Here is an 18,566-nt window from a genome sequence, read left to right as displayed (position 1 = left end):
CGTGTGGGAGCGCTGGGAGCAGAGGTTACTGTGGATGGGGGTGGCCATCCCTGTGCTGGAAGGGGTCAGCCGGAGACACGGTAGCTCAGCTGAGGCAGAAGAAAGAGGAAGGTGAGGAGGCAGGAGGATACTAGTGCTCTTCTCTCCTTTTCTCCGCCTGCTCCCTGGAAAAAGTGCAAAGCAAGCTGCTCCTCAAAGGGGTGAGAGCAGATTTCAAGTCCCGGGGAAAGGGGAGAAGGAGAGGAGCCCAGTGCTCTCCTTGCTGGGGGGAGGAACTGTAAGGACACCCTCCTGCCAATGCCCTAATGACTGTTTCGGGGACTGCTGCCATGACTCCTCCCTTTCCCCTGGGGTGCTACGTGCCCTGCCCTCTTGATCAGGTGGGGTGGGTTGTGGCCCACAGCTCAGGCAATTTGTTCTGCTCTGGGAAGGAAGAAGGGCAACGAAGCTGGTGAAGGGTCTGGAGAACAAGTCTGATGAGGAGCGGCTGAGGGAACTGGGGCTGTTTAGCCTGGAGAAGAGGAGGCTGAGGGGAGACCTCATCGCGCTCTACAACTACCTGAAAGGAGGTTGTAGTGAGGTGGGTGCTGGTCTCTTCTGCCAAGTAACTAGTGATAGGACGAGAGGAAATGGCCTCAAGCTGCGCCAAGGGAGGTTTAGATTATGAAAAATTTCTTTACTGAAAGAGTGGTCAGGCCTTGGAACAGGCTGCCCAGGGAAGTGGTGGAGTCACCATCCCTAGAAGTATTTAAAAGATGTGTAGATGAGGTGCTTAGGGACATGGGTTAGTGGGCATGGTGGTGTTGAGTTGATGGTTGGACTCGATGATCTTAGAGGTCTTTTCCAACCTTAATGATTCTATGATTCTAATGTCCCCATGTGGGACCTGGGGTTCCCTGGGAGGAGAGGGGTTCCTTCCCAATGTCAAGGCAGGTTGATCTGCAGAGGGTGGGGAGTGTTCACAGTGCTTGTGTGGCAATATCAGTAGCAGAACTCTGCTTTATCCTCTGGGATTTTGGGCAGGTTCCACAGGGATCCACTGCTGCTGAACATTGTTTGTAGGACTCTGCCACACCACTATGCTAAGACTCATGTTCATTTTGCAGTTTCAGCTCCCAGTCCTGGAACATCAGCTGACGGTATGTGCCATTTCAGCAGAAGTGCCTATGCTACGTGCAGCTATCTCAGCCAGGAGATAGTGGTGCAGAGCCATCTACACACCTAGGGAATACAAGGGACAATTCAGATTCTCCTTTTCTGGCAGAGTTTGAAGGAAGAGAGGTGATACAATGGATGATCTCTAAGCAACCGACAATATCACCTGCCTATTGCAGTGGAGGTTAGCTGGAGCTCTGCCCTCCAAATCTGATTTGGGCCAGGGGAACCATGTGTCTTCCATTTGAGAAATTAAGATGGAAGTCCTCTTCTGCTTTACAGAAAGAGGAGTATGCTTAGCAACTGTTTTCCAAGTAAATGCTCACCAGTCTTTCCTATGAAGATGTTCTTCCCCCATTGGGTTCCTTCTGCCCTACTTGGTTGTACTTAATGGAGCCGTGTGAAGAGGAGCTGGTTCCCCCCACCTTCCCTAAATAAAAGGTAGAGAGGCCTGCTCAGATGGTTGTTCAGCATAAGCCATTGTAAAGGTCTTTGGAAGTCTTCTCAGACAGAGATGTAAAACAAGTGCAGTGTACTGGGAATGTGTTGTGGGAATAATTTTAATGATGAGGGGCTAATGAGAAGTTTGCCTTTATTAGGAGGTGGTACTTCTGTTTCTTATTGGTTTAGATTACAGGCAGAAGTACAGAGACCATGTAGCAAGAGAGTTCTGTACGTTTAAAGAGGTGAACACTTGCCTCGGTGAGAACATGACTCTAAGCAGCAGATATGCAAAGCTGATGATGGTTATAAAGACTCAGAACACAACTGAACAAGAACATGAGGTCCTGTGTCTCAGACAGAGACATGAGGAGGTCAGAGGAGAAGGTGCTAAACGTACCATCACTGCAGAAATGCTTTTTCATCCTGATAAAAGAGGGCAAATACCACAGATCATTGTGCTGGTGGGAGCTGCAGGTATTGGAAAGACAACGACATCAAGAAAGATCATGTTAGACTGGGCAAAAGGAGCCCTTTATGCACAGTTTGACTATGCTTTCTACATAAGCTGTAGAGAGATCAACCTTTCTCAGCAAGAGGACTTGCTGAGTCTGGGTGACTTGATGTCAGATTGCTGTCCTGATCAACGGGCACCACTTGGCAAGATCCTGGCTAGTCCCCAGAAGCTTCTGTTCATCATTGATGGCTTTGACGAACTGAGGTTTTCCTTGGATCAACCGAAATGTAAATTATGCTCAAGTGCTGAGGAAAAGAAGCCCATAGAAATTATTCTGAGCAGTTTATTGGAGAAGACTCTCCTTTCGGAGTCTTCCTTACTCATCGCCACAAGACCAACAGCTCTTCAAAGTCTGGGGCAGTGTTTAAAGACAGAGTGTTTTGTAGAGATACTGGGTTTTTCAGAAGCTGAGAGGGAGGAATATTTCCGCAAGTTCTTCATGGATGAAGACAAAGCAAGAAAAGCAATTAGCTTTGTCAAAAGAAATGACACTCTTTTTACCATGTGTCTTGTACCCATCATGTGTTGGACCGTCTGCACTGCCCTTGAACAAGAACTTGATGAAGGGAATGATCTTTCCCACCCTTCTACAACAATCACAGAGCTGTATGTGTCCTACCTTTCCAGATTACTCAAGTGTGGGAAAGAAGATCTGAAGCAGGATCTGAAGAAGTTCCTGGGCAGACTTTGCTGCCTGGCTGCTGATGGGATCTGGAAGCAGGAGATCCTGTTTGAGGAAAGAAGATCAAGGAACATGGCTTAAATCACCAAGTTCTATGCTCCCTTTTTCTGAGTGAGAGTGTTCTAAGAAAAGGTAGGGAGTGCGTGAATGTCTACAGCTTCATTCATCTGAGCTTTCAAGAGTTTTTTGCAGCGTTTTTCTATGCACCGGGGGACGGTGAAAACACAAGGGAACACTCAGGGACTCCTGAGAAGAGAATAAATGTAGTGCTTGAAAACTACAATGAATGTAAAACACGTTTGATATTAGTGGTGCGATTCCTGTTTGGCCTGTTAAACAATGAACTAAAGAAGAAGCTGAAAGAAATAACTGGATGTGAAACTTCACCTCAAATTGAGGAAGACTTGCTGAGGTGGACTCAGATAAGCCAAGGAGTAGCTTCAAGTTCTGATAGGGTGATTTTTGACTAGAATATATTTCACTGTTTGTTTGAGAGTCAAGAAGAAACATTTGTGAGCAATGCATTGGAGCATTTCACGGGGATTGTTCTAAGAGACATCAGCCTAACCCAATTTGATCAAAGGGTTCTCTCATTCTGTGTCAAACCCTGGAAGGGACTGGACTCCCTTCATCTTGAATGGTGCTTCCTTACATGGGAAGACCATGAAAACAAGGTCATTCCAGGGCTCCCAGAGAGATCATGTCTGTAAGTGTATTGTCTGACAACCACAGTGACAAAGTTCCCTGAACCAGTAAGTTGGTCTTCTCTCCCTTTCTACGAACTAAAAATAGTAGAAAGTCTTTCCCAAACTAATGCTATTATAGTGAAGGGACTCTTCTTGCTTTCCTACTAAAAAACTTTCCCCTGCACTCTCGTCATGGTTACTCATTTCATTACTGATTGACTAAGGCTATTGTGGAGACCATGCTGATGGAGCTGACACCTACTCTGTAGGCAGTTCCATAAGGGAGCTGTGGAGCTGCAGAGCTTGTTAGCCATCCACTGTGTCTACAAAGCCTCTTCTCCTAGGTCCAGGAAAGTACCAAGCCAGAGTGGTGTTTCTCTGCGGGAAATACAAGCGCTTATCTCCACTGCATTGCCCTAGTAGAGGGATGCACTGCAAAAGGTATTTTTAAAGGCATTTCCATTTGCTCTTCCTCAAAATGCAATCCTGTTTTTTTTCACTACCCCTTTCCTTGGAGTCCTTAGTCTGAAAGGCTGGAAGGTTTGACTTGCCTCCAGAGAGAGTCCTAGCAAAGAAGGAGAGAGCAAAAAGCTTGGGCCATCCTGTTTGAGTTTGGAAGGGGTTAAGCTGCAATCCTGCACTTGCCCGGGGCACGTGTGCTAAATGGCCATGGGCAGTTGCTTCTCCCTTGACCTGTTTGACTCTTACCTGCACTGTGCAGGCTGGCAGAGTCTCTTGTGAGACTCTGCTCACGAGAGTGCTGTGCTTGATCAGGCAGAGGGCTCTGGTACCCAGCTAGGAGTGGTCTGTTCACCTCTCAGCAATCTGGCCAGGGCAAGTGTCCTGAGTGAGCTGGAGGAGATGCTCAGCACAGCACAAAATGAGCCTGGACCCCTGAGACAGGGCAAGAGATGGCTCATGCTGCAGAGGGCTTCTCAGGAGTTCTGTACCGGAAAAACCATAACCCCTGTAAAAGCACAGTTTTTGTCTGTATCCCCTCTCCCCTATGGGTTGCAACCTTCTCATTGTGGCGAGGCTTTCCTGTGGCATTGGGCGACTGTCAAAGCACGGTCTTCTTCCCTTGGAAGGTATTTGTTAAACTGGAAAAGCGGCAGCAGCTGCCACTTCCACGGCACTGTAGCTGTACTTCCATGGTCAGCAGTGGGACCGGCAAGGAGTTTGGGAAGGGATGGTAGTATTGGGCACTACCCTGCACCTGTTTCCCCATCAGTCGGGAAGAGAGCTCCCAGAGTTCCCTCCCCAACACCAGGGAAGAGTGGTGAAGAACACCTTGAGAGCACGAGCAAGTCAGACGCAAGCGGGTTTATTGTCCTGGTCCAAATTGCAGTGAACAGGCGTGGGGGCTGGTGAATGGGTACCCCCAAACAGCATGTCCACCTGGACTCTGGGTGAGCTGTGGCTCTGAGTGGTCTCAGAGACCTGTTCAGATACAGCCCCTCAAGGGCTGTATCCCATAGCCAACTCCCTGAGGTAGCTTCTTGCACTCGTGCCAGGGCACTGGGCTACTGCTGATGGCACCAGCTGTCATGACCCGGCTGGACTCGGTCCGTGTGGTTTTTCCCTGTGGGAGCTGTGTGCTCAGTGGGGAGCGCAGTTGCCCTTTTCCCAACAGTGGTAGTTAATGCTCAGAAAGGAACTGCATCTTATGAAGGAAAGGATTAGCAGCGCAAATGAAGGCTGTGGATGTGCTCCCATTCCCATCCCCTGCATAGGGACATGGGTCGCTCGCTCTTGCCATGGGGCAGTTTCAATTCGCGTAAGCGTCTCTGTTCCTGGAATTCCAGAGGAACCTTTAGATCTGTTTAGAGGCTGAGACATTTCTGGAGAGCTCTGTCCAGTGTCCAGGCAGCCCAGTGCCCTGCTCCTCAAGGGTTTGTTGATGACAGTGAAAAGCACCAGCTTGCCTTCCCTGGGAAACCCTCCTACAAACCTGATCAGAGCAAGCATAGTCTTTGTATGTGGATAGCAAAAGCCTTTGCATGGGTAAGTGTCATGGTTCATTTGGATCTTTCAAATTTACAGGGCAATTTACACTTTGTAAATTAAAATTTATTTCATGAGCTCCTCTGGTTAAAAATAAATCAAGCAAAGGCTCAATCCCCTTTGTACAGATTAGTCTATCACATGAATTCTCTAATTCATTCATTTGTGTATTCACTACACCTTCTCACATATCTCTCATGTTCTCCAATATCTTGCAAATTCTCCAACTCGCGTGTCTGTGAGCGAAATAGTTACCTAGCCTAGCTTCTCCATCACAATGCATGTCCAGCGTGTCCTGCGAACGTGCTGCTCTCGCTTTGACCTAATGGTGCTGCTCCCAGCACACATCGGGTCTTGGTGTGAGCCACGTGTTACGCCAAAAGCTGAGTGAATGGTCACACTAAGGTAACTGTGTACAACGCACAGCATTGGTGATTACTCTCAATGTCTTGAATGTCTGACCCAGCATTGCATGGTGTGAGCCACATCTGGTTTTCAAATGATTTGCAATGAACTGGGAATACACACCATCCTGTTTTGAGTGGGAGGTCCTGCTCCCTGACATGCTGTCTTGATGCTTGTGAACTAGTAACGAATCCAGCTTGCCACCTCTCATGCAGAGCATCTCCTCTTCACTTCTCCAGGCAGCCATGCCAGGCAGAGCAGTCACAGTCATCACCTCTGTCCCTGCTCCATCAAGCTGTAGGGAATCCAAGGAGCAAATTGAAGACACTCAGGTGAGAAAACTGTTCTGTTCCTTAGAGACAAACCAACCAAAATGCCAGCCTTTCTCTCAAGCAGGCAGATCACTCTGCCCACCTGAATTCTGCTGGAGAGAGAATCCCAAATCCCTGTGTGTAGTGCCCTTGTGCTTCCTGCATGTGACCAGAGACTGGAGAGGAGGAGTCGAGTCCTTCTCCACCTGATAGGGCTTGTGTTCACAGCCCTCGAGCCTCAGGAAGGTATCTGAAGGCCCTGCTACGGGGCGTTGAGGGAGAGGGGTTGTCCAGTGCTCCACTGGAACCTGGCCCAGGTCCCTGGGGAACATCAGCTTGGGGTGGGGAAAACCAGAGGAACCCCTTCCCGGGGTGGGGAAGGCGGAGAGGGATACTCCCACCCCAAACAAGGCATAGCGCGCTGGGGCCACACACAGGCCAGGATCAGGTTCTGCTGATCCCCGTGGCTCTGCATGGTGGGGGGCTGCATCTGTCCCGGTGGCTCTGATAACTCCCAACCCTCTTTGGTGCATCTTTCTGCAGCCTGTGGCAGTGCCAGCTCACCAGCCGCGGCTGCAGGAACCTGGCCGCCGTGCTCAGCACCAGCCGGAGCCTGCGGGAGCTGGACCTGCAAGACGGGGGTGGGAGACACTGGGGTGCGGCTGTTGTGCGAGGGGCTGAAGCATCCAGCCTGCCTGCTGGAGAGACTGCGGTGAGAGACCTGGAGCTCCTCGGGGTATTTCCCTGGGCAGCACTCGATGGGGCTAGGGCTGGGCAGCTGCTGCTGCCAACTGGTATGTGGAGATGGAAGCGGTGTCTCCCAAATGGCACTCATCAGAGAGGCAAGCCTGAGAGAGGGGATGAACTCCTGAAAAGGGAGACAGCTCTTCTGAGATCATGGGGTGGGGTGAAAGTGCTGCTAAGCTTGAGTTCCCCACCATTGTACTGGGACATGCGAGCAATATGGCTGAAGCTGGGGTGGTCGCATAGAGCTAATGTGGGAGGAAAGGTATCCTGAAGCACAGGCAGGTGGGCTGGGCAATTAAAGTGATCTTGCCTGCTCTCCCCTCCAAGCAGGAAGAGAGCAGCTGGGCAGCAGAAGAATGTCCTGGAGAGAGTGGAGGTCTTTACATCAGCCTTTGCCTGGAGATTTCGCAATCCTGCCATGAATGAGCAAGCCCAGCGGTAGGGATTGTGTTGGCAAAGGGGGAGTTAGCGTTGCTGCATTTTCAGCTGAAGGAGTGCATCCCTACATGTATGTCCTGAGTGCAGGCAGGGTCTGAAGGATTCTAGGAATAGGCCTGTTTTCCAGACTCTCCACGGCTCCAGCCATTTGCAGAAGGGCAGTTAATGAGCAGGGTCTTGCCCAGATCCAGAATCATAAAGTAGTTTAGGTAGGAGGGGACCTCCTCGTCTAGCACTTCATGTTCAAAGCTGGGCTGCTGTAGGTTCTGTTGTTCAGGGTCTTGTCCAACTGTGTTAGGAATGTTTCCAAGGATGAGGATCCCACAGCCTCTCTGGGGTCCTGTTCCATTGTGTGACCACGCTCATCGTGGGGGAACGGGGAACAGAGAGATCTGAAGTCTAGGTTCCTGTGCACCTCTGTGCACCCGGGACTCACTGTCCCAGGAAGTATCTGGTAACAGCAATAAGATTGCACCCTTGGACTTCTCCTCCCTTGATTGAACAAACCCTGTGCTCTTGGCCTCTCCTCATATCTCATGTTGCTGCAGCCCCCTAGCCATCTTTGTGCTCCTCTGCTGGGCTTGCACCAGTTTCCAATGGTGCATTCTTGCATTGGGGCAACCATTATTTTTTTTTATTTTCATGCATTTATCAAAACGTTCTGCTTTCCTGTTGAATTGTGAAGGCTCCTTCCTCTTGATTTCACCACTGAACTGTATGGAGGGGTTTTTTCCCCTCCCCATAGCCTCCCACTTTCTGATGGGAACACTCTCTCCCTGTCAGGTGGGAGGAACAAAACCAATCTTTAAATACGTGGGGCTCAGTTAGCTGTAGATTGGGGTGGCATTTCAGTACTCAGAGCAAAGTTTGAAGGAGGGCTTGTGCTGGGAAAGGCCCTGCCAAGGGGTAGGGTTTCTTGCCGTGTGTTAAAGCCCGGGAAGCCTGTTCCTGACCAGCTGCAGGAAGCACTGGAAGGTCTCAGATGAGGAGGGGAGGATTCGAATGGATGAGGGCTCATGAGGTGGCCCACAGCCAGCTGTTAGGGGCCAGAAGCCAGCACAGTCTGGCTGCTATGCCAGCAAGAGTCTCTCTGTGGGAGCTGGAGGGTCAGAGGAGATGGGTGTTGCACCTGGCTCTAGGCAGGGGGGCAACCCTGCCTGGGCTGAGCTGGTAGCCTGTTGCCCAGCTCTTCCCAGCACCCTGCCTGCAGGGCTCCCTGCCTGGGGGCCCCTTCTTGGCCCTTGCTGCCAGGGGAGGAAAGATGGCAGGCTGGGCTGGCAACACTGAGAGTCTTCCCCATGTGCATTCCCTGCAGGTTGTGGGCGTGTGAATTAACCAGTGCTGGCTGTGAGGACCTGGGTGCAGTGCTCAGCACCAACCAGAGACTGAGGGACCTCGACATTGGTGATAACAAGCTGGGAGATGCCGGGGTGCCGTAACTGTGTGAGGGGCTGAAGCATCCCACCTGCCAGCTGGAGAAACTGCGGTGAGGGACCTGGGGCTCCTTGGGGCATTTCCCCGGGCAACACTTGATGGAGCTGGGCAGCTGCTGCCTGCAAGAATGGGGAGAGGCTGCCATGGAAGTGAGCCTGCAGTGCTGGGTCCCTGCTCATCCCGTGCTCCCCCCCCGACTGCCTGCCCAGAGAGCAAGAGTGTGTAGAGGGGTGCCCCTCCAGGCACCTGTTTCCCCAGCCCTGGTGTCTGCTGTGTCCAGGGCGTTCAGTCCCACGTGAGCGGGCACCAGGGGAGGGCAGAGGACAACGTCCTTGTGAAAAGGCGATCTTCTGCCATGACCAACTCATTGCTCCAGCGTAGGACTCTGCAGCACCCCAGAGAGCTGCACGCCTCCCGGGGGAAGCCTGTCTCTCCTCCTGCAAAGGACAGGCCTCAGGGTGGCCAACTGAAACACAGGGATCTCCGCTGGGACATACCCAGTGGAACTGAGCTGGAGAGTCAGTCCCTGAATTCCTCCAGTGCACGATGTCTGTGTTAGCATGCTGTGACCATGGTCACGAGTTGACACGAGTTGGGTCACTCGGCTACCTTTCTAAGCTGTTGCTTTTCTCATACAGCCTTCCTGGCATTGAGGTTTGTTGGCTCTGTGTCATGTTTGCAAGCCCCAGATCACGATCCAGTCAACCCCATCTCTGTCAGCCCTGGACCCCTTTCTTTGGGCAATGGGATTCAGCCTGGCATCTCTTGTGACTGAAATGGGAGCAGTAGCATGAAACTACCAAGGAGAACACAGCCTCAAATACTATGATGGACACCTCCTCTTCTCAAATGATCTCTTGCATAAATCAGAATGGATGATCATAGAATCATAGAATAGCCCAGGCTGGAAGGGACCTTGAAAGATCATCTGGTCCAACTGTTTGTGGGAAGGGGAGCCTAGAGGAGATTATCTAGCAACTTGTCCAATCACATCTTGAAAACCTCCAGCGATGGGGACTCTACCATGTCCCTGGGAAGGTTGTTCCAGTGAATGATTGTTCTTGCTGTTAAAAATTTCTTTCTTATGTTGAGATGAAACCTCTCCCAGTGCAACTTGTACCCATTGCCCCTTGTCTTCTCCATGTGGCTCCTTGTGAAGAGAGAGCCTCCATCCTCTTTGTAGCTACTCTTTAAGTTCTGGAATACTGTCATGAGGTCCTCCCTGAGCTTTCTCTTCTCCAGGCAGAAAAGACCTAACTCCTTCAGTCTTTCCTTATGATCAGGGCAGGTTCTCATGATCTCCTTTGATCATCTTTGTGGCACTCCTTTGGACCCTTTCCAGTCTGTCCACATCTTTCTTGAATTGTGGGGACCAGAACTGGACACAGTACTCCAGGTGTGGCCTGATAAGCATGAAGGAGAGTGGAATGATCACATCTCTATCTCTGCTAGCAATGCCCCTGTGGTTGCAGCTCAGGATCTGATTTGCCTTCATTGCTGCAGCAGCGTACTGCTGACTCACATTCAGCTTGTTGTCCACCAGGACCCCAGGTCCCTTTCAGCAAGGCTGCTCCCCAGCCACACCGATCCTTGTCTGTACTGGGCTCTTTGGTTATGTTGTCCCAGGTACAGGACCTTGCACTTGTCTTTGCTAAACTTCATACAGTTCTTGATGTCTGCTTGGACTGAGGAAAAAGGAATCTCTACCCAGAAGCTGGTTTAGAAGTTGCTCAATGAGATCCTCTAGGAGAAGAAAAACATCTGCTATGCACTGCTTGGAGGGGCTTGACAGATCCCACATGGAGGTGGCCTGTGCCAGCTGAGATGACCTGCAGGATTCCCTGGTGCCCATCACCTGATATTGAAGGGCAAAGGTGGACGAGGCTTTTCCCAAAGAAGAAAATGAGGAAGATCTAAGGCTTCTCAGCAGAGAGGGGCCTTTACAAATGGAACTTGTGAAGGGAGGAGAGTAGCAGTATTCACTTTTTCAAGATCATTGAACAGATGGAAGGAAGTGCTGCTAAGCTGGTGCTTCCCATTGTTGGCCTAGGGCAGAAGAGTGATTCCATGGAAGCTTGAAGGGATGCATAAGGATATGTGAAGGCAAGGCAGGAGAAAATGGATCCTGAAGTACAGGCAGGTGGGCTGGGCAATTAAAGTGATCTTGCCTGCTCTCCCCTCCAAGCAGGAAAAGAGCAGCTGGGCAGCAGAAGGATGTCCTAGTGGATGAATGCCATGAATGAGCAAGCCCAGCGGTAGGGATTGTGTTAGCAAAGGGGCTAACACAAGTGTTGCTGCATTTTCGGCTGAAGGGGCACATCCCTACGTGTATGTCCTGAGTGCAGGCAGGGTCTGAAGGATTCTAGGAATAGGCCTGTTTTCCAGACTCTCCATGGCTCCAGCCATTTGCAGAAGGGTCTTGCCCAATCCAGAATCATAAAGTAGTTTAGGTAGGAGGGGACCTCCAGAAGTCATTTAGCACTTCTTCATGTTCAAAGCTGGGCTGCCGTAGGTTCTGTTGTTCAGGGTCTTGTCCAACTGTGTTAGGAATGTTTTCAAGAATGAGGATCCCACAGCCTCTCTGTTCCACTGTTTGACCGCACTCATTGTGGGGAAATGGGGGATGGAGAGATCTAAAGTCTAATTAGTTTTCTCTGTTGGAACTCATGCCTGTTGCCTCTTATCCTTCCATTATGCACCACTGAGAAGAGCCATTTGTTCCCTTCTCGGAAGAAATGGGCTCAGAGGAGGCCGAGGGCTGGGCTTGGAGCAAGCGGTCAGTCCAGCACCGAGCTCTTGGTCAAGCACTGGCTTCCATGAATGTGGGCAGGGTTTCTGGCCATGGCATGTGGATATAGCCTGTTGAGAGGCTGCGGGGTGGTTACATCTGTCCTGGTGGCTGTGATGGTCTTGTGGCTCCTTTTGGTGTGTCTCGCCTGCAGGTTGCAATATTGCCAGCTGACCAGCACTGGCTGTGGGGACCTGGCCACTGCGCTCGGCACCAGCCTGAGTTTGCGGGAGCTAGACCTGGGTGATAATGATTTTGGAGACGCTGGGGTGCGGCTGCTGTTCGAGGGCCTGAAGCAACCCACCTGCCGGCTGGAGATCTTGGGGTGAAGGATCCCCAAGGATCCTTCCTTGGAAATGTCCCATTGGGGCATTTCCTTGGCTGCCTTGTGGGCAGCCCTTGATGGGGTTTGGGCTGGGACTGGTCAGCTGCTGCCTGCAGGGATGGGAAGACGCTGCCATCAAGGTGAGCCTGCAGCGCTGGGTCCCTGCTCATCCTGTGCTCCGGGCCTGCCTGCCCGGAGAGCAAGAGGAGTGTGCGAAAGGGGTGCACCTCCAGGCACCTGTTTCCCCAGCCCTGGTGTCTGCTGAGTCCAGGGTGTTCAGTCCCACGTGAGCGGGCACCGGAGGAGGGCAGAGGACACATCCTTGTGAGAAGTCCCTCTTCTGCCAGGCCGAAGTCATCCTGGGCTGTGCCACTCAGCTCCCTCCCAGTCCTTGCTTTTACTCACATCACCACCCTGGCTACCATGCCGAATGTTGGGGCTCTTGTGCAGGCCCTATGTTGTCTCTGCGAGCTCTGCCTGGATGTTTGAGCCATGTGGGGCATCTCCTGTAGCTCTAGAGCGCTCTGCTGAGCCATGGGAACACAGCCGCACAATTACCACTATGGTGGTGGGATGACTAGCGTGCACGCTGAGATGACTTTGTGAACAAAACAAAGTGCCCAGAAATTCCTGTTTCTTGTCTGTAGCCTTGGGAGGTGCCCAGTGACTGGGGAAGCTCAGGGTCGGGGACTAGTGGGATTAAACTGGGAAGGCTGGTGGGTGGGTGAGTGTGTCTGTCTCTTGGTGGCTGTGACGATCTCACAGCTCCTCTTTGTGTGCCTCCCCTGCAGGCTGCAGCACTGCCAAATCACCAGCACCGGCTGCGGGGACCTGGCCACTGTGCTCAGCGCCAGCCCGAGTCTGCGGGAGCTGGACCTGGGTAATAATGACGTTGGGGTGCGCCTGCTGTGCGAGGTGCGAGGGCCTGAAGCATCCCTCCTGCCGGATGGAGAAACTGCAGTGATGGAGCCGGGGCTCCTTAGGGATTTTCGTGTGCTGTTAACACTCCCTCTCCCATCAGGCCTTTTTCCCACAGCCTTCTTGGCCCCCAGCTCCCATCCCAAATTTCAGGGCTCAAGTACAGGCCTTGTGTCATCTCTGAAAGCTGCATGTGGATATCAAGGGTGTGTGTGGCATAGCCCATGGCACTTGAGTTTTTTAATCAGCAGCATCCACCCCTACTTCCCCCCTTACAGCAGTGTGGCCACTAGCATACACACTGAGATGACTGGACAAAACAAAATGGCCAGAAATTCCCATTCCTTGTCTCCACCATGATGGGCCCAAAGCAGTGGGAAGGATGGTTGGGGGTCAGAACCAGCAGGACTTATTGAGGAAATGGGTCTGCTGAAAGGCCATGTCCAAATTTGCCAGCAGTGAAGAGCCAGGACATTGGATACACGGAACAAAACTGCTGATGTAGAGGGCCTGATGTTCACACTTGGGACATTTTGGGTTGCTTTCCTTTTGGCTTACCTTTGGTCTTGTGCTATGAACTGGAAGCCTACAAACAGCCGGAGCACATTAGTTGTGCTCCCGGAGCACAACTTCTTGGGCCAGCTCATCGCAAAGGAACCCAGTTCTCACCCTCTGAGGGTGCTCCGCAGAGTGAAACAGGGCACAGCAACTGGACCAATCCAGAGGTGTATCTCAGAAACATGCCACTGACAGGAGTGAAAAGACTCATGGAAACGCTCAAAGAGAAAGTCTCCCTGCCATTTCCTTCCGTTACTGCCACAGTCCTCTATCGGCTGATCTGTGCGACTCCTGGCTACCCGGGCATGGCTACAGTTAGCCATCTCCAAACACACGTCTCGGTGTTTCCAAGCAGTGCTTCTTGCTGGACTGTGCACTCTGAGCCATGCTTCTCTGTCACGGTCCCCACTGAGGGGACTGAGTGAGGACACTCTCTTTGGATCCCTTTGCCCAAGGAAGCTTCAAAACCCAACTCAGAAGAAAGGGTTCTCTGAACCAGGAGGTCCATCTTCCCATTTCTGTTCCCCATAGCTCTGCTGTGGGCAGCACGGACCCCATCAGTGCAGCTGTACCTGGGAGCCAAGGCTGGGGGCACATGTGCAGAGACACACTGCAATTCTCTGCAACACACTCACGCAGACAGGATCGCATCACTTGGCAGCCGTTCCTTGGCCATGCTCAGCACCAAGAAGCCTCACTGCCATGTCACTGCAGCCGGCTTGCCAGGGGCTGCTGCCGGGTGCTGGGATGCCAGGCGGAGCTGGTGTGAGTTTCTCCTCCTGGTGCTGCAGGACTTGGCTGTGTGAGCTGCTGAAAGTGAATGTGGCTGTGGAGTGACCCGCTGGTGCACAGTGCCAGCTCTCTCTGCCACAATTCCCCTCCTCCATTTCCACATGCCAAGTGGTGGTCACCCTGCACTGTCTTCCCAAGGGGCTCTTCATTCACTTCCCAGAGCCCCCGACCAAATCTGCTCTCCAGGCTCCTTCTGGTCCTGAGAGAGCCTGATGAGCCTGAGCCTTCTCTTCTCCAGGCTAAACAGTGCCAGCCTTCTCAGCCTTTCCTCATATGTGAGGTGCTCCAGTCCCTTCATCATCCTTCATTGGCCCTTCGTTGGTCTCTCTCCAGTATGGCCATGTCTCCCTTGTACTGGGGAGCCCAGAACTGGACACAGCACTCCAGGTGGAGCCTCATTCCAGTGCTGAGTAGAGGGGAAGGATCACCTCCCTCCACCTGCTGGCAACACTCTTCCTAATGCAGCCCAGGATATCCTCAGCCTTTGTTGTGGTAAGGACACATTGCTGGCTCGTAGTCAACTTGGTGTCCACCAGGACCCCCAGGTCCTTTTCTGCCAAGCTGCTTTCCAGCTGGTCAGCCCTCAGCCTCTACTGGTATATAGAGTTACTCATCCCAATATGAAAGACTTTGCACTTCCCCTTGTGGGACTTCATGAGGTTCCTGTCAGCCCATTTCTCCAGCCTGTCCAGATCCCTCTGAATGGCTGCATGCTCACCTGGTCTGTCAGCCACTCCTCTACTTTTATATCAGCTGCAAACTTGCTGAGGGTGCACTCGGTCCCGGTGTCTAATGAAGATGTTCAACAGTATTAGCCTCAGTGTTGACCTCTGTGGTACACCACTGATGACTGGACTCCAGGTAGACTCAGTGCCACAATCCTTGAGTTGAGCCGTTCAGCTGCTTTTAAATCCATCTCACTGTCTGCTTTTCTAGCCAATAGTCATCAGTTTGTCTAAGTGGGTGTTGCAGAAGACAGTGTCAAAATCCCTTCTGAAGTTGAGCTAAATGACATCCAAGGCTCTCTCCTCATGCACTAAGCCACTCATTTTACCGAAGACAGCTATCAGGTTGGTCAGACATGATTTGCCCTTTGCAAATCCATGCAGAGTACTCCCAGTCACCTTCCTGTCCTTCCTGTATTCAGAAGTGATTCCCTGGATTATTTGCTCCATCACCTTTCCTAGGATGGAGGTGACTGACCCAGCCTGTAGTTCCCAGGATCCTCTTTCTTGTCTGTCTTGAAGATAGGGGCAACATTTGCATTCTTCCAGACCTCAGGAACCTGCCCTGATCGTCATGACCTTTCAGAGATTATCAAGAGTGGCCTTGCAGTGACATCAGTTGGCTCCCTCAGCCCCTGTGGGTGCATTCCATCAGGTCCATGAACTTACCTATGTCCCATTTGCTTAAATATTCCCCATCCTGGTTCTCTGCACTAAGGATAAGTCCGCCTTGCCCCGGACTCTCCCACTGGTCTCAGGGACCTGGAATTGCTGAAGGCCAGTCTCACCAGTGAAGACTGAGGTGAAGAAGGCATTCAGTACTTTAGCCTTCTGCATGTCCTTTGTGACCAGGTCCCTACTCCCATTCAGCAGCAGGCCCACATCTTCTGTATTGTTCATTCTGCTGCAGATGTACCTGTAGAAGCCTTTCTTGTTGCCCTTCACATCCCTCACCAGATTCAACTCCATTTGGGCTTTGGCTTTCCTAACCTGATCCCTGCACACTTGGACAGCATCTCTACATTCTTTCCAAGCCACTTTCCTGTGCTTCCACCTCCTGTATGCTTCCTTTTCATGTTTGATGGATGGTTGTTGAGCTTGGAGGAGGTGATCCTTGATTGTCAACCAGCTCTCCTTGACCCCTCTTCTCTGGAGGACAGTCTCTCATGGGATTCTTCCTTGCAGATCTCTCAACAGGCCAGGGTCAGCTCTCCTGAAGTCCAGGGCTATGATCTGCTACTCTTTCACGTAAAGGGCAAGTCTCCCATCTTGCTTTCCCAGCTTCCAAAAAAGCTTGTATCTACTCATTGCAGCACTAGGGTCATCTGAGCTATTCCAGTATGATTCTGTGATCCCAATGAGCTACTAAAGCCCTGCGACTGCATGCAGACCTCCACTTCCTCTTGTTTGTTCCCTGTCCTGCATGCATCTGTGTAACAGCACTTCAGAGAGGTGCCCAGCCATGCTGATTCCCCAGGAAGGGTGTGGGAGCTCTCCCCATCGCTGTGCCCAATATGCACTTCCTGATGTATGTGGATATTCTTGGGCTGGGCTGGGAGCAGGCGTTGTCCCCAGTGCTAGCCCTCACTGACCAAGGGATGTGCATATTGTGGGTACAGGTGGGATTTGTGACCATTGCTTTCGGGCAATGGTCTGGTGAGGTGTGTGCATCTGGCTGTGCATCTGCATGCATCTGTCATCGCAGCTGTGACAAGATCCGTTGTATTTCTGATTTGCTGTACCCGCAGGTTGTGGTGGCCCAAGCTCACCAGCGCCTGCTGTGGGGACCTGGCTGCAGCGCTCAGCACCTGCGGGAGCTGCACCTTGGTGGAAACAACCTGGGAGATGCTGGGATGCGGCTGCTGTGTGAGGGGCTGAAGCATCCCGCCTGCCGGCTGGAGAAGCTGCGGTGAGGGACCCAGAGCTGCTCAGGGCATTTCTCCTGGGCAGCACTTGATGGGGCTGCTGCCTGCAAAGACAGGGAGAGTCTGGGTCCCTGACCATCCCATGCTCCCTCCCTGCCTGCCCAGAGAGCAAGAAGAGCCTGTGGATGGAGAGTCCTGGGCCGCGCTAGGATCTTACTTCCCTCCTCCCTTCCTTTTTTCCTGCCTTCCTTTTTTCCTTGCTTTTTTCCTTCCTTCCTTCTTTCCTTCCTTCCTTCCTTCCTTCCTCCCTCCCTCCCTCAGGCTCATTTGCTCTCGTCCTTCTCCTTTGCACCTCTGAGAAGTCCCGTTTGGTCCCTTCTGGGAGGGGACTGGCTGTGGGGAGGCCGTTGGCAGGGCCGGGAGAAGGCAGTGTCTCCCACGCTGTCCCCTCATTGGCTGAGGGGTGGGTGTGTCCTGGGTGTGGGCAGGGTGTTGGCTGGGGAGGGGCTGCTGGGTGGCCGCATCCCGCACAGGGGCTGACGACCCCCGGCTCCTCTCTGGGGCATCTTCCCTGCAGACTGCAGCGCTGCCAGATCACCAGGGGGACCTGGCCGACGCACTCGGCACCAACCAGAGCCTGCGGCAGCTGGACATCAGCACTAAGCACCTGGGAGATCCTGGGGTGCGGCTGCTCTGCAAGGGGCTGAAGAATTCTACCTGGCAGCTGGAGAGCGTCCAGTGAGGGACCCGGGGCTCCTCGGGGCATTTCCCTGGCTGCCCCACAGGCAGCACGCAATGGGGCTGGGGCTGGGCAGGTGCTGCCTGCGGGGATGGGGAGAGGCTGCCATCAAGATGAGCCTGCAGCACTGGGTCCCTGCTCATCCCAGGGAGCAAGAGGAATTTGTGAAAGGGGTGCCCCTCCAGGCACCTGTTTCCCCAGCCCTGGGTCCTACACCCTTGGGGTAGCTTCCAGGTGTACCATGTGGGGTGGAGTGCAGCACAGGCTGGGATCTACCCAGCTGGGGACCAGCTCTGAGGAAGAGGACCTGGAAGTCCTGGTGGACAACAAGCTCAATATGAGTGAACAGTGTGCTGCTGCAGCAAAGCAAGCCAACAGGATGCTGGGTTGCATCAACAAGGGCATCACCAGCAGAGATAAAGAAGTCATTGTCCCACTCTACTCAGTGCTTCTCAGGCCACACCTAGAACACTGTATTCAGTTTCGGTCCCTGCTATTGCAAAAAAGATGTGAACAGGCTGGAGGGCCACAAAGATGATCAAAGGACTGGGAAGCCTGCCATATGAGGAAAGGCTGAGAGAGCTGGGTTTGTTCAGTCTTGAGAAAAGAAGGCTTAGGGGAGACCTTATCACCGTGTTCCGGTATTTAAAGGGTGGCTACAAAGAAGATGGAGACTCCCTTTTTACAAAGAGTCACATGGAAAAGAGAAGGGGTAATGGGTACAAGTTACTCCCGGGGAGATTCCGATTGGACACGAGAAAAATTTTTCACAATGAGAACAATCAGCCATTGGAATAATCTCCGCAAGGAAGTGGTGGATTCCCCAACATTGGACACTTTTAAGATTCAGCTGGACAGGGTGCTGGGCCATATTGTCTAAACCATGCTTTTGCCAAGAACGGTTGGACCAGATGATCCTTGAGGTCCCTTCCAATCTGGTATTCTGTGATCATATGATCTTTGCGCTGCGAGTGTGGGTAGGTTGTGTCTCTTCTCAGCGAAAGAAGGGTTCTGTTATGAAGGTCCTTATTTTGAA

General features: G+C 52.2%; 1 protein-coding gene across 1 annotated transcript; it reads left to right on the top strand.

The window, feature by feature from the left end:
- Nucleotides 1–1,106: 1,106 nt before the first annotated feature.
- Nucleotides 1,107–17,533, top strand: LOC104081946 (NACHT, LRR and PYD domains-containing protein 12-like; the record flags this gene model as incomplete). The annotated part of the gene is given in 12 exon segments (XM_009584879.1): nt 1,107–1,139; nt 1,755–2,853; nt 2,856–3,058; nt 3,266–3,435; nt 6,745–6,831; nt 6,833–6,913; nt 8,702–8,872; nt 11,763–11,933; nt 12,725–12,848; nt 12,850–12,893; nt 16,632–16,835; nt 17,296–17,533. Coding segments are annotated over 12 exon segments (2,625 nt in total), but the record flags the coding sequence as incomplete, so codon positions are not given.
- Nucleotides 17,534–18,566: the final 1,033 nt, after the last annotated feature.

This window comes from Fulmarus glacialis, unplaced genomic scaffold (genome assembly GCF_000690835.1).
Source record: "Fulmarus glacialis isolate BGI_N327 unplaced genomic scaffold, ASM69083v1 scaffold739, whole genome shotgun sequence".
NCBI lineage: Eukaryota > Metazoa > Chordata > Aves > Procellariiformes > Procellariidae > Fulmarus > Fulmarus glacialis.
The sequence above is the reverse complement of the archived record's forward strand: the minus strand, read 5'-3'. Positions and strand labels throughout refer to the sequence as shown.